Genomic DNA, 15690 nt, shown 5'->3' with positions numbered 1-15690 from the left:
CCTCTAAGGCAGGGGTGTCCGAACTTTTTTCAAAGAGGGCCAGATTTGATGAAGAGAAGGGCCGACCAAAGTTGTTGACCTTGTTTTAGGACTGAAGTTGTTGAGGGTTTTTTTATATTCGGGTAGGTAGCCGTGTTGGTCTGACGTGGTCAAAATATATATACACACACACATATACATACATACATAAAAATTGAAAAAATGAAAAACTGGTCTGGCTGGACATTTTATATATACACACACACACTATATTTTTCGCATTATAAGACGCACCTAGTTTTTGGAGGAGGAAAACAAGAAAAAAAATATTCTGAATCTCAGAAGCCAGAACAGCAAGAGGGATCGCTGTGCAGTGAAAGCAGCAATCCCTCTTGCTGTTCTGGCTTCTGGGATAGCTGCGCAGCCTGCATTCGCTCCATAAAACGCACACACATTTCCCCTTACTTTTTAGGAGGGAAAAAGTGAGTCTTATAGAGCAAAAAATATGGTATATATTTCAAGCTTTTTTTAGGATTGAGGTTATTGAGGTGTTTTTTGGATTTTACCCCAGGAAATAAACTGCCACAGGGGCCAGATTAAACCAACTGGCAGGCCGGATTAGACCCCCAAAACGGACTTTGGACATGTCTGCTCTCAGGGATTCTTCCAACGCACCTGTTGCCTAGGTTAGAAATAAGACACAGGTCTTCATCCATTCCTACCTTCTGGCGAACCGCTTGAAAACAGTTCCAGACACCCACGGAAGCGGCTGAAGTATTTCACCATTTGAATCTACGGAAATCCTTTTGCTTTTGTTGTATTTTGGTTTCATACTGCGCAGGATCAGAATGTAGTTTCTGTGTTTCGTTGTTTGATGTGTGTATAGCTAGATAAACCATTTTGAGACTAACTAAAGTATTAAGCAGCAATTGGGACAATAAGCATTAAACGCCCTTTGGAAGCCAGATAGGCACAAACATTAAGAATGGGGAAATGGGAACACTAGGGGTATTCAAGTAGCCTGGAGTAGCCCAGGACAAGAAGAAAAAGAAGAGAATCTGAATGCAGACAAAAAGCATGAAGTGATATCCTAGCAAGCTGGAACGTAAGCAGTCGAAATGGTTGTTTAAAGGTAAAGGGACCCCTGACCATTAGGTCCAGACGTGGCCGACTGGGGTTGCGGCGCTCATCTCGCTTTATTGGCCGAGGGAGTCAGCGTACAGGTTCCAGGTCATGTGGCCAGCATGACTAAGCCACTTCTGGCAAACCAGAGCAGCGCACGGAAACCGTTTACCTTCCTGCCAGAGCGGTACCTATTTATCTACTTGCACTTTGAGGTGCTTTCGAGCTGCTAGGTTGGCAGGAACTGGGACCGAGCAACGGGAGCTCACCCCGTTGCAGGGATTCGAACTGCCGACCTGATCGGCAAGTCCTAGGCTCTGTGGTTTAACCCACAGCGTCACCTGCATCCCTTAAATGGTTGTTTACTGTGCTCTAAATCCACAAAGTCCCATTGGCCTTATTCTGTTTCTTGAGCCCCAACTCAGACAACGCCTTTGTGTAGACCATCTGTGATTATGCACCAATGACTGAAAAATACTGATGTGACTTTATAGGAAAATATCCTCCGACTACATCCTTTAAAAAACAACACCCCTTTAATATAAAATGGTACAAGTCGCACCTTACACTGCTCCAACCATCTTGTGCTGCTCTCCGAGCAAACTAAACCAAAATCATTTTTTCATTCGAAGCTGCACATAATTGTCATGTGCCTTGTGCAATTTTCACACCCACACCCTTTTTTTTTTTTTTGGCTTTTATGGAATTACCACAAATCAAGCGGCAGTTCCTACAAAATTATATCCTTGGGGTTTATTTGGGGGAAAAAAATCTTATTAAAAGTGATACAAGTTCAAATATGATAAAAATTACCGCAAGAAAACAGTTTTGGCAAGTATCGTTTGACTTCCTCTTCTTCCCCTTGCTTTTTAGGAATGCTTACTGCAGAAGCTTCATTAAGCAAGATCGTGACCACTGCAACTCTTCTCATGAAATAGGTTCAAGGGTTTTTCAGAATAGCACAAGACTTGGATATAAAGTCAAGGTTCCTACTGATTATATACATATTTTTTCAGTCCTTCAAAACGAATCGTTCATGAACAAGGTGTACATTAAAGGGAAACTACTAATTACAACTTGTGGAAGTAAACATAAATAGCAAAAGTACATACTTTATTTATTTATTATTTGTTTTTAAATCCCAACGTCCCAAGAACTTTCTGTACAAGCTATATGCAAGAGATTTTTGTCTTTCCCGAAATTAAAAGAAAATAACGCAGTGTTCGCCGAAGCCGGGAAACTTCGAATTCCTGACAATTCTACGCCTTGATTAGAACAAGAAATAATAAATCTCTCACTTTCCTGGTTGCAATGGAATAAAAGCACAAGTTAAAATATTGAGGGTGGTACAGATGAGCTTGTTCTGCTGATCTTTCATGTATCTCAGCTTCAAGCCTAGAGAGGTTTTCTCTCAACTTTGGGGTTTTAAAGGCATTTTCTTTTGCAGAGAAAATGGCGGAGAGAGAAAGAAAGAAAATAATAAATGTGCTCTTAATCACCACTGGTATTTAAAACAGGTATCTCTAAGCTGTGCAAGGAGACAGACTGATTGGTAACATGTGAAAGGTTGTTCTCTTAAAATGTATGTCTACTTAAAGGCTATAGAGAACAAATACCAGCTAGATCTTCACCCCAGTGATGTGGTTTAAAGTCAGGAGCCAGACACTTTCTTGTATTAAGTTTTCCCCTCCCGATCTGAGGGAGAGAAGAGAACGCATGATGCAAAAAGAGAATCGCCAGAGTTCCTTTCAGTGTAGTTCACTGTTGCCAGATTTAGCCATACATTGAATATTGAGGATTACTTGGCTATGTTCTAATCTAGGACTGCTCCAGGCAGAAGGGAATACACTGAAAGATAAATAAAGGTGATTAACAACAGCACTACGTACACTGATTCTTAAGTTTGGCTGCCACCTGAAGGAAATGCTAACCTCCTATGCCCTCGTATAAGGCTAAGAACTTGAAAGGCAAGGGAGAGTGAGCGCACTCATTGCTTATGGCAAACACCTGCACTTCAGGCATAGTTCAGTCAACTCAGATCACGCCGCTTTTAAAAAATGTAATCATTGGTGATTTTTAATGAAGGCATAGCTTCGTTGACATTTTGATCCAAACGATGGTATCCGACGGTCCTGGAGCAAAGCCCATCTCGCCATCTTCTGCTCTGGACCAAGAGGATAATCTAGAGAGAAAAGAAACAATTAGCTAACGATAAAGAAACGAGGATGCGGTTCAAGGGAAAACGCTTTCTGCTTTGTCAACGTTTGCAAGTCATCACAACCATTTCCTTCACTAAACGCGCCTACTAATTAGTTTCTGGGTCCAATTCAAAGTGCTGGTTTTGACCTATAAACCTTAAATACTTCGAGGACTGCATCTTCCCATATGAATCGACCCAGACCCTGAGATCATCCTATGAAGCCCTTCTTCCTGTACCTCCTCTGCGAGGTCTGGAGGGTGGCTGCATAAAAAAGGGTCTTTTCTGCAGCGGCTCCCCACTTGCAGAATGCTTTTCCCAGGGAGTCTCGCCTGTTGCCTTCACTGCATATCTTTAGTCACCAGCAGAAAACATAACTCTTCTCCCAAGCCTTTGCCCGATTAAACAATATAGCCTTTTAAACTGTGGGGTTGTTTTCCGGAGGGGGGTGTTAATGGGTTGGGGTTGTTGTTTTTTAGTTTGCTGTTATTATGCTTTCATTTTGCATTTTTATATTGTCAACTGCCCGTGTTCTTCGGATGAAAGGCTGTATTCAAGTTTAAAAGACAGCGTCATCCATCATATGTCTTCTCACGTTGCGATTCTATATTATAAGTCCACTGAAGACCGGGGAGGGGAGGGATAAATGCAATGAACACACTTCAATTCCATCCCAGGGTATGGGGGAAATGTTTACATTCCTTGGAAGATTAAAAAGCTGCACCACAATTTTATGACTCAGAAGAGTACCACATTTTTCGCTCCATAAGACACACCTTTTCCCTCCTAAAAAGTAAGGGGAAATGTGTGTGCATCTTATGGAGCGAAGACAGGCGGGAAAAGCCCCCAAGAGCCGCACACAAGCTCTGCGCGCTCTTTAAAGGGAGCACGGCTCTTGCGGGCTTTTCCCCGAGGGGGGAGAAGGGCAGCCCATCACTGACGTGCTATCCTTCTCCCACCTCGTAGAAAAGCCCACAGGAGCCACGCTCCCTTTAAAGAGCGTGCGGCTCTTGCTGGCTTTTGCAGGAGGTGGAGCGTGTGTGCGGCTCTCGGGGGCTTTTCCCCGAGGAGGGAGAAGGGACTGACGCGGTCCTTCAGTCCCTTCTCCCTCCTGGGGAAAAGCCTGCAAGCGCCTCACACACGCTCCACGGGGCTCGTGATAGGGAGTGCTGAGCAGAGCCTAGGATGCGTACAGGCTCTGCTCAGCGCTCCCTTTAAAGAATTTTTTTTTCTTGCATTCCCCTTCTTAAAACTAGGTGCGTCTTATGGAGCGAAGAATACAGTAAATATATTGTAGGGCACCAACTCCTGAGAGTGGTTTATTATTTTTACTTAATTCTTCTCTACTTAAAACTGTCACATCTGTTCTACTAACATTTGTAAAACATCTCAGAAATGCCACATCTGAAAGTAGAGGCTTTCAACCTTTTGGAATACGTGGCTCCCTTGACCAACTGCATTTTCTGTGGCACTCCTGGGGGGCTCAGGAGCCCACTTAGATCACCCCTCGCCTGCAAAGCCAGCAGCCTCTCACCCTTTCCCAAACATCCTCTCCTGTGGAGGAGTCCTCAAGTCTTCTGTCCTCTCCCCAATCTTTGGGGCTCCTCTGGGCAGCCACGGCTGTCGCCCCTGGTTTCTGAGCTGCCCCCTCTGCCTCAAAGAGGGGTGCCTTCTCACACTGCCCCACAGGGGCCTGGGAAGCACCCCCTAGCCAGTCCCAGAGACACCTTTCACCTGTGGAGCTTGTAGCCAGGGCTGCTGCAACAAACAGCTGTGCAAGCCTTTGGGCATCAGAGGAGAGAGGGAAGGAAGGAAAGAAGGACAGAGGCCAGGGTTGCCCGTGATACCCCTATCATTCAAGGCACCCCAGGGTGCCATGGCACCCTAGTTGAAAACAACTGCCATAAAGGGTTGACTATGGACAAATTTTAAGGGACGCAGGTGGTGCTGTGGGTTAAACCACAGAGCCTAGGACTTGCCGATCAGAAGGTCGGCGGTTCAAATCCCCGCGACGGGGTGAGCTCCCGTTGCTCAGTCCCTGCTCCTGCCAACCTAGCGGTTCGAAACAACGTCAAAGTGCAAGTAGATAAATAGGTACCGCTCCAGCGGGAAGGTAAACGGCGTTTCCGTGCGCTGCTCTGGTTCACCAGAAGCGGCTTAGTCCTTCTGGCCACATGACCCAGAAGCTGTATACCGGCTCCCTCGGCCAGTAAAGCGAGATGAGCGCCGCAACCCCAGAGTCGGCCACGACTGGACCTAATGGTCAGGGATCCCTTTACCTTTTTATGGACAGATTCACAACTGCTTGCATTTAAGAATTAACCTAGCTATATGATGCACTGGAACCCCTCTTAATTTAAGATTTTTAGCTTTGCAAGCCTGTATTTTCTAACTTGGTGTATTTTCCCTGACGTCCAAGACCCATGGAGAAGACGTGCATCTGTATATTTGAAATGCTTATGAAAATATTCCCTGTTACAGTAGAACCTCTACTTACGTCCCGCTCTACTTAGGCCCGTTCCAAGTCGTGACCGCGGCAAACCCGGAAGTAAACACCAGGTTTGCTGTGATTCATGCATGCGCAGAAGCGGCCACCGCCGAATGTGCCTGCACACAACAGCGCTTCTACCAGTGACCCGTTTCACCATAAGGACAGGCCTCCGGAACGGATTGTGGTCGCGAGTAGAAGCTCCACTGTAATTACTTTGGAGCTTTCATTGTATATCTTGTATGATAATGTCTTCTCTTCCCCCCATGGTATTATGTATTTGTGCACGAGTTTTGAATGCATTTTCTTTTGCACACCACTTTTGAGTACAAATTTGTAGAAATACCGTATTTTTCGCCCCATAAGACGCACTTTTTCCCCTCCAAAAATGAAGGGGAAATCGGGGTGCGTCTTATGGGGCGAATGCCTGCAAGCCTCGCGCGCCCGGCCGGAGGGCCCACCGGGTGCGCGAGGCTTGGGGCGGCAGCCTGTCGCCCGAAGCACGGGGAGCCCTCTGGAGGGCTCCCCCTGCTTCGGGCGAGTGTCTGCAAGCCTCGCGCACCCGGCAGGAGGTCCCACCGGGTGCGCGAGGCTTGGGGCGGCAGCGGACTGCTTGTGCGCTCCTAGAAGCTTGGGGCGCGCTGAGCTCAGCACGCCCCAAGCTCCTGGTGTAGCGCAGCGATCCGCTAGCCCTGGGAGAGCCCCGCGGCTCTCCCAGGGCTAGCGGACTGCTTGCCGGCACGCAGAAGCTTGGGGCGCGCTGACCTCAGCTTGCCCCAAGCTTCTGGATTAGCGCAGGGGTCCGCTAGCCCTGGGAGAGGCGGCCGGCTCTCCCACGCTAGCGGAGACCTTGCCGGCACGCAGAAGCTTGGGGCGCGCTGAGCTCCGCACGCCCCAAGCTCCTGGTGTAGCGCAGCGCACCTGGGGGGGAAATAAAAATTTTTCCCTTTATTTCCCCCCCAAAAATCTAGGTGCGTCTTATGGGCCGGTGCGTCTTATGGGGCGAAAAATACGGTATATACTCAAAAGTCAACTAACGAGAAGGTTTCCAATTCTGTTCACACACCCGCTTTGCAATTACTTGCAACATAATTTAAAACTGCCAGCGCAACTGCACACAGTGGACACTCGGGTTGCAAATGTGATCCGTGCGGGATGCACGTTCGCAACCCGCAGCATTCGCAACCCGCAGCAGCGCGCCTGTACATGCGTGGGTTGCGATTTGGCGCGTCTGCGCATAGCGCGATTTAGCGCTTCTACGCATGCGCGACCCCTGAGACCTGGAAGTAACCTGTTCTGGTACTTCGAAGTTTTGGCGGGTCCATAACCTGAAAACATGCAACCTGAAGCGTCTGTAACCCAAGGTATGACTGTACTTATACTGCAAAGGTAAAGGGACCCCTGACCATTAGGTCCAGTCATGGCCGACTCTGGGGTTACGGCACTCATCTCACTTTCTTGGCCGAGGGAGCCGGCGTACAGCTTCCGGGTCATGTGGCCAGCATGACTAAGCCGCTTCTGGAGAACCAGAGCAGCACACGGAAACGCCGTTTACCTTCCCACCGGAGCAGTACCTATTTATCTACTTGCACTGGTGTGCTTTTGAACTGCTAGGTTGGCAGGCGCAGGGACCGAGGAACGGGAGCTCACCCCGTCACGGGGATTCGAACCGCCGACCTTCTGATCGGCAAGTCCTAGGCTCTGGGGTTTAACCCACAGCGCCGCCCGTGTTCCATCTTATACTGCAAAACCATAACCTAAAAAGACGGCCTACCTTTCTTTTATTGTGATACGTGATGTAAACAACAGCTACCAAAAAGGCAACGATAACCAGATGGAAAAAGAAATGGCTATCCTCTTCCAGTTCTGAGGAAGAGGTGTCCTTCATCTCGTCAGGAAGCAATTTCTTATTTTCATAGCTGTGCATGCTGGCCAACTCTTCCGTAAACTCCGAGATGCCTTGGTCGTCTTGATCGTCAGACGGCATCCCGTAGGGGCCGTAATAGTCTGCAGGGTCTGCAGTTCCTTTGGCCGTTGGGAGGAAGCTAGGGACGTGGTCTTTCTCCACCATGTCGTCCACCGTGTCATCTTCGTTAATATTGGTATCTTCCGAAGTATCAGCATCTGTTTGCAAAGTAGGAGTCGCAGAAACTGGCGCCGCAGAGGTTGCCTGCTTCCCTTCTGTTGTGGTTGGCCCAGGCGACACAGAAGCCCCGCTCTTCGGAGACGCTGGTGGCATGCCTTCATTTGTTGTCGTCCTTGTTCTGTCCCCACTGGGATTTGAAACAGGCGTTAAGTTGTGAGTCGTGGAACTGGATAACGAGACATTTACACTCTCAGAAAGCTCTGCCTCGGTTGTAGTGCCTGGGAAAAGGAAATAAAAATCAGGATAAAATATTATGAATTATGGAAAGGATTTGCTGTGACAATTATTAATTAAGATACAAGAGATGGGAGGAGGAAGACGTCATGGAAAGAAGGTAACGGAAATTTGAAAGTGATGGTTTTATTTTCTCCTTTTCTTTTTGTGCTTTTGTTTCCCCCCCTCTTTTTTGTAATGTGTTTTTTTCTGTCTAACTTTAAATTTGTGTTTTAATAAATATTATGTTAAAAAAAAAAATATCAGGATAATCTGGAGTTTTGAACGAAGGTTCTCATGGTGTATCTTGATTTCATGAGGGATGTCAAATATAGTACAGTGGTACCTCGGGTTAAGTACTTATTTCGTTCCGGAGGTCTGTTCTTAACCTGAAGCACTTTAGCTAATGGGGCCTCCTGCTGCTGCTGCACCGCCAGAGCACGATTTCTGTTCTCATCCTGAAGCAAAGTTCTTAACCCGAGGTAATATTTCTGGGTTAGCGGAGTCTGTAACCTGAAGCGTATGTAACCCAAGGTACCACTGTATTTATTTACAGTGGTACCTTGGTTTGCGGACTTCATTTGTTGCGGAAGTCCGTTCTTAAGCCAAAGCGTTCTTAAACCAAGGCGTACTTTCCCAGAGCAGCAGGGGACTTAATTTACAAATGGAACACACTCAACATGTTCTGCTTCCAAGACAAAGTTCACAAACCAAAACACCTACTTCCGGGTTTGCAATCCCCTGCTATTGGTTCAATTGTTGGTAATATAAACTGGGCAACGTTTAACGAAGTCCATCCCCTTGAGCAACAGAAATCAGCTTCTGACACAGGACACCTGATTTCTCTCTCCCCCACAAAAACCCCAAAATCTGCTCCACAGGGTCTTTCTGAGACACTTTGCATCATCGCCATGTCTTTACATGCAAACCACCTACCTGTTCGTTTCCCGAAAACCAAAATCCGTTCTTGCCTTGCCACTCACATTTGGAGAGAAACCAACCACGACCCCAGATTTAGTGCCTGGAGGCGGTTGGAGGATGGATGGCGGCTAACAGATTGAGGTTGAATCCTGACAAGACAGAAGTACTGTTTTTGGGGGACAGGAGGCAGGCAGGTGTGGAGGATTCCCTGGTCCTGAATGGGGTAACTGTGCCCCTGAAGGACCAGGTGCACAGCCTGGGAGTCATTTTGGACTCGCAGCTGTCCATGGAGGCGCAGGTCAATTCTGTGTCCAGGGCAGCTGTTTACCAGCTCCACCTGGTACGCAGGCTGAGACCCTCCCTGCCTGCAGACTGTCTCGCCAGAGCGGTGCATGCTCTAGTTATCTCCCGCTTGGACTACTGCAACACGCTCTACATGGGGCTACCTTTGAAGGTGACCCGGAAACTGCAATTAATCCAGAATGCAGCAGCTAGACTGGTGACTGGGAGCAGCCGCCGAGACCACATAACACCAGTTCTGAGAGATCTGCATTGGCTCCCAGCACGTTTCCAAGCACAATTCAAAGTGTTGGTGCTGACCTTTAAAGCCCTAAACAGCCTCGGTCCTGTATACCTGAAGGAGCGTCTCCACCCCCATCGTTCAGCCTGGACACTGAGATCCAGCGCCGAGGGCCTTCTGGCGGTTCCCTCATTGCGAGAAGTGAGGTTACAGGGAACCAGACAGGGGCCTTCTCGGTAGTGGCGCCCACCCTGTGGAACACCCTCCCTTCAGATGTGAAGGAAAGAAGAAGCTATCCTATCTTTAAAAGACATCTGAAGGCAGCCCTGTTCAGGTTTTTAATATTTAATGCTGTATTGTTATTAACACTTGATTGGGAGCCGCCCAGAGTGGCTGGGGAAACTCAGCCAGATGGGCGGGGTATAAATAAATTATTATTATTATTATTATTAGTAGTAGTAGTAGTAGTAGTAGTATTTAGGCAGAATGAAAAGCAGGAGCGTGGATTATTTCCTGACAGCACAGGGAGAAGTGAACTGTGTGTGATCTCAGCTGCACGCTGCATGCGCCCATTGCTTATTTTAATTAGGGTTCAACGCGATGCACAAGCAGTGTCAAAGAGTCACACTGAACAGGGACAGTTGTTGCATTATAGCTGAAGCCAAAATAATGAAGAACTCGCTGAGAGAGACAGCACATCAAATGAATGAGAGTGTGGCAGCCTGTCTCAACGCTGTGATTTGAGGTGCCAATGTCAATAGAGCAGCTCTGGCGTATTTGCCCAAGAGATCAGCTGAGCTATGACCTTGGCCTTAAGAAGTAGGAATGCACAGATTTGGGGACAAATAGCATGCAGCGAAATAACGTTAACTGCGGGAAAATACAAGGCTTTTTCACCAAGGCGGGGTGAAACTGGCTTGAGCCACGATGCAAGTTGGAGAAGTCTCGTGACGCCTGTTGCTCAAGGTATCTCCTGCCTTCCCCACACTCCATGTTGATGCAATTCTGCCACCTGAAAAGTTAATGATTGGCTCTGAATTGGGGGGGGGCGGAGCCTAGGCGGGGGCTGTGCTGTTCAATGGGCTTTCCAATGCCAGTTACTGAAAGGAAAGGCAGAAGGGAGCTTGGCACAGTGTGGGAGCAACTGGGAGCAGCAGGGTACCAGGTTGGCTTTGGTGCAATGCCAGCCCTGAGCACCCCACTGCCTTGACCCTCCCTCTCTGTGCCCAGCGTTAATGAAAGATCACCTCACCCCAAAAAATGCCCACGCAACTGCTTCGATCTGCAGAATTGGCTCTGTTACAGGTGCCACACAATAGCCATCCTGCGTTGGTAAGAAATCAATCTTTTACTGTGGCAACACCTACACTTTGGAACTGCCTGCCAATTGACACCTTCCCTATACAGTGGTACCTTGGATTACATATGCTTCAGGTTACAGACGCTTCAGGTTACAGACTCCGCTAACCCAGAAATAGTACCTCGGGTTAAGAACTTTGCTTCAGGATGAGAACAGAAATCGTGCAGCAGCGGCACGTCGGCAGCTGGAGGCCCCATTTGCTAAGGTGGTGCTTCAGGTTAAGAACAGTTTCAGGTTAAGAACGGACCTCCGGAACGAATTAAGTACTTAACCCGAGGTACCACTGTATACTCTCTTCAGCGCCTCCTAAAAGCTTTTTCGTTTACACAAGCATATCCCCTTTCCTTTCTGAGCAAGCAAGTCGCTCGTGAAAAATTCTCTTATTGAAGCAGAAAGCACAATGTGGCAATGCAGTTTAGCAACACCATGCCTAGCTATCCTCCTTTATAAAAATATTTATACCGTGGTACCTCAGGTTAAGAACTTTATTTGTTCTGGGGGTCCGTTCTTAGCCTGAAACTGTTCTTAACCTGAAGCACCACTTAGCTAATGGGGCCTTGCGCCGCCGGAGCACAATTTCTGTTCTCATCCTGAAGCAAAGTTCTTAACCTGAAGTGCTATTTCTGGGTTAGCGGAGTCTGTAACCTGAAGCGTATGTAACCTGAAGCGTCTGTAACCTGAGGTACCACTGTATACAGCTACATCTTTTTATATCTAGCAGTAAAATATAAAACCGTACAATAAAAACCACAAAGAAGATGAAAACAGACATCAATTAACCACTGTGTAAAGGTGTATTCTTAATTGCCTGCCGGGGTTTGGCAGAAATGAAGTTTTCAGCAAGAGTTTAAAAGGTAGCATTCTTGCAACAAAAGACGACAAAATAACCAGATCGAGTAGCAACTCTCTTCTGGGTTACAAAATCAGGAAGAAGAAGCCACAAGACAACGGCATAGGGCGAGGGAAAACGGCTGAATATCCGACCAGCATTAGCAAAATATAATCTGAGCATAATTTCAGAGACCTCCGCTTCAAGGAAAGCTCCAGGTGTAAATCGGAATTAAATAAAACATCTGATATATGGAAAACGCATGGGCCAAAAATGGGCTAACATCACTTCCACTTTTTATAGCAACTTGACGTAGGAGACAGACCTCACTGGAAAAAATTAGAAGGCTTGGCATTCAAAGTACTGCAGAATGGTGCACTGAAAAACCCTCCTTCTCGCTTGGGAATAAAAATGTTAACTAGCCAGCCATGGTATACCAAAGGAGCAGCTGAACAGACGGTTCCTTGTTTGTACGGCACACCCTTTCCTATATGAAGCAGACGTTAGAATTTAGAACAGGAACACAAGTCACACGGATGTTAAGCAAACTGTGTGCGATCAGTTAGGTAAAAGAGACTTTGGGTGCTGGAATTTTTGATCTTATAGAAAGCTTAAGGAAAGCATAGCAAATTGCGGGAAGCTGCTTTAAATAAGGCTAGACAAACATGTGGCAGGATTCCAATAGGAAAAGAACCCTATGATGGCTGGGAGATCCTGCAGAAAGGAGTTGTTGTTTAGTCGTTTAGTTGTTGTTTAGTTGTTTAGTCCGGCCCCCCACAAGGTTTGAGGGATAGTGGACCAGCCCCTTGCTGAAAAATTTTGCTGACCCCTGGATGAGAGCATCAAGAGAAGATGCATTCAGGCACAGGAAGCATTTATGTTGAATATATATGGGGGAGAAGTACCTCTGGTGGGGGACACATCATGCCCCTTCTGGGGTGGGAAATGGGTTTGGCAGGGAGTGTGTGTTGTTGCTGTTTAGTCGTTTAGTTGTGTCCGCCGCTTTGTGACCCCCTGGACCAGAGCACACCAGGCCCTCCTGTCTTCCACTGCCTCCCGCAGTTTGGTCAAACTCATGCTGGTCGCTTCGAGAACACTGTCCCACCATCTCGTCCTCTGTCGTCCCCTTCTCCTTGTGCCCTCCATCTTTCCCAACATCAGGGTCTTTTCCAGGGAGTCTTCTCTTCTCATGAGGGGGCCAAAGTCTTGGAGCCTCAGCTTCAGGATCTGTCCTTCCAGTGAGCACTCAGGGCTGATTTCCTTAAGAATGGCTAGGTTTGATCTTCTTGCAGTCCATGGGACTCTCAAGAGTCTCCTCCAGCACCATAATTCAAAAGCATCCATTCTTTGGCGATCAGCCTTCTTTATGGTCCAGCTCTCACTTCCATACATCTCTACTGGGAAAACCATAGCTTTAACTATACGGACCTTTGTTGGCAAGGTGATGTCTCTGCTTTTTAAGATACTGTCTAGGTTTGTCATTGCTTTTCTCCCAAGGAGCAGGCGTCTTTTAATTTCGTGGCTGCTCTCACCATCTGCAGTGATCATGGAGCCCAAGAAAGTAAAATCTCTCACTGCCTCCATTTCTTCCCCTTCTGTTTGCCAGGAGGTGATGGGCCCAGTGGCCATGATCTTCTTCTTTTTTAATGTTGCGCTTCAGACCAGAAGTTAAAGTGCGGCAACTGAAAAAGCTGGTGTGGCTGCAGGAAAAGCTCAGTGGTGAGCTGAAAATAAAACCAGACACATCTAGGAAACAGAAGGAAGGACAGAGCAGACCTGAGAAAAGTAGCCAGGACTTCTAGGGACAGGAAAGCAGAAGCTCAAAGTCACAAGGTGGTTGGGAAACTGTACTCAAAGGTTGCGCATCAATGGCTCCTTGCGAAATTGGAGGATTCAAGTGCAATGCCGCAGGGATCTACCCTGGGCCTGGGACACCTCAACTGTTCTTCATCAATGACTTGCTGAAAGGGTGGAAGGAATGCTTAACAAATTAGCAGAAGACACAAAATGGGGAAGGAACGGCCAACGCCTCTGAAGACAGGAATAAAATTCCAAATGACGCTGAGGGAATGGAAGACTAGGCTGAAACCCAACAGCAACAAATTGAAAAGTTCAGCATTTGGGAAAACAAACAAACAAACCAAAACCAGACAAATGTAGGATGGGAGATACCTGGCTTAATTTGAGAGCAGTATATGTAAAAAGGATCATGGGACTGCAGAAATTGAGTCAGCCAATTGCTGCGGCTGCAAAAAAAGAGAGGTTTCATTGATTTTAAGGCCGCAGTAGAAAAATAATCATTTCCAGATCATGAACCTTTTTTCTGCATGACCTACTGTGGAGCACTGTGTGAAGTTTAATATGTCAAAACGGCTCAGCGGACTGCAGACAGGTAGGCAGAGGTAGAGAAAACATGTGCGGTGAAGGAGTGTCACAGAAACTGGATATGTTCAGCCTGGAGAAAAGAAGTCGGAGAGAACATGATTGATCCCACCTCCAGTATTTTCAAGACTGCAGTCAGAAAGAAGGCAAAGACTTCTTGTCCATTTCCCAAAGGACAGATTTAGTAGATTTTGCTTCAACATTAGGAGAAAATAAGATTGTGGCTGAACATTTGGAGGCATTTCCAAACCGTAAGAACAATTAGCTTCTGCTGCAGGATGTTGTCTGAAATCTTTCCCATCCAGGAACTTTGCTTCTTATTCATTACAAATGAGTATTGCTTATGAGTAAAGGTACATGAAATGTCCCCAAAATGCAGACATCTATGACTTCTGATTAAGCCGTACTGCTAAAACCACTGACTGGACCAGCCTTAGGAAGAGCAAAAAGCAACTTTGTCATGTGAGGAGGACGGACTCACTGGAAACCAAACGTATTTTGGAACGTTGATAATGAAAATGTTAAGTAAAAATGGAAAGTTAACATGATGCTCACAATACAAACAAAGCAAGGCGTTTGCGAATTTCCCATGCAGTTAAAGCAGTGCCTATGAAAGAGAGAGCCCCTTTTTACACCCAACAGATACCTGATATATTGAGACGTGTGGTATCTAACTGTGTCAGCCTACAAGGATTAACAAAGGCTCCCTTCCTCCTCTCCTTTCCCCTGCAGCACAGGGTGGGGAGGAAATTAACACTTCAAGTCACCCAAACGATCTGCTTCCTTGTGCCACTAACAGCCGAAACCTAGAGCATGCAGGGTTATCAGAAGGAAGCCCCACTGCACTTACTCCCAGCTCCATGAATATAGCATTGCAGATTTAAGGAACTTCTTTCTCTGTCTGTCTGTCTGTTGTTCATGGTGGGAAATTCAACTAGGAAAGCATATATAAAGCAAGCAGATTAGGCTGCAACAGGTCTCTCCAATGAGGCAGATAATTAAATAAGCTGCTAACTCTAAAGTTATCGCTTGTATTTAATAATGCAGCAGTAGTGGTTAGAGCAGGGGTCTGCAACCTTTAAGACAGAAAGAGCCACTTGGACCCGTTTCCGAAGAAAAAACAACTGGGAGCCGCAAAACCCGTCATTATAAAAATAACTTTTTTGTCACTTTTTATTATTTCTTTGTTTGACCCCTCAGAATTACTCCTCCTCACAGAAATAAACGTTAAATTAACAAGTTACCTTTTTTTTGGTGTGTGTTCTTTACTCTCCTTCAAAACAGTGACCAGCGTACATGCCCCCTTTTAATGCATTGACCAGCGTACATGCCCTTACAATGTAGCGGGCGGGCGGGAAGGTGACGTCGGGACGGTGCGTGACTAACGCACGCACCACCCTCATGCGACGTCACAGCCAGTACAGCGCCCGCCACAGTGGGGAGTGTTGGGGCGCACAATGCGCCTCCTCCCCTCGCTAGTATCCGCCCCGGAGCCGCGGCAAAGGTGTAAAAGAGCCACATGCGGCTCCGGAG

At 47.0% G+C, this 15690-nt stretch overlaps 1 protein-coding gene across 1 annotated transcript in view; it reads right to left on the bottom strand.

Annotated features, from left to right (window-relative positions):
- Positions 1–2197: 2197 nt before the first annotated feature.
- The window catches only part of LOC310689472 (keratinocyte-associated transmembrane protein 2), a 14702-nt gene continuing 1209 nt past the window's right edge, over positions 2198–15690 (bottom strand). The window contains exons 2-3 of the mRNA XM_083467241.1: positions 7561–8150; positions 2198–3283 (exon numbers count right to left, since the gene is read on the bottom strand). Coding sequence (XP_083323367.1) covers positions 3152–3283; positions 7561–8150 — 722 coding nt within the window. The 3' untranslated portion in view covers positions 2198–3151. The remainder of the gene's footprint in view (positions 3284–7560; positions 8151–15690) is intronic.

The sequence above is a fragment of the Podarcis liolepis genome (assembly GCF_965112155.1).
Source record: "Podarcis liolepis genome assembly, chromosome: 12".
NCBI classification, from domain to species: Eukaryota; Metazoa; Chordata; class Lepidosauria; order Squamata; family Lacertidae; genus Podarcis; species Podarcis liolepis.
Note: the sequence above shows the minus strand (reverse complement) of the source record. Positions and strands in the feature narration are given on the sequence as shown.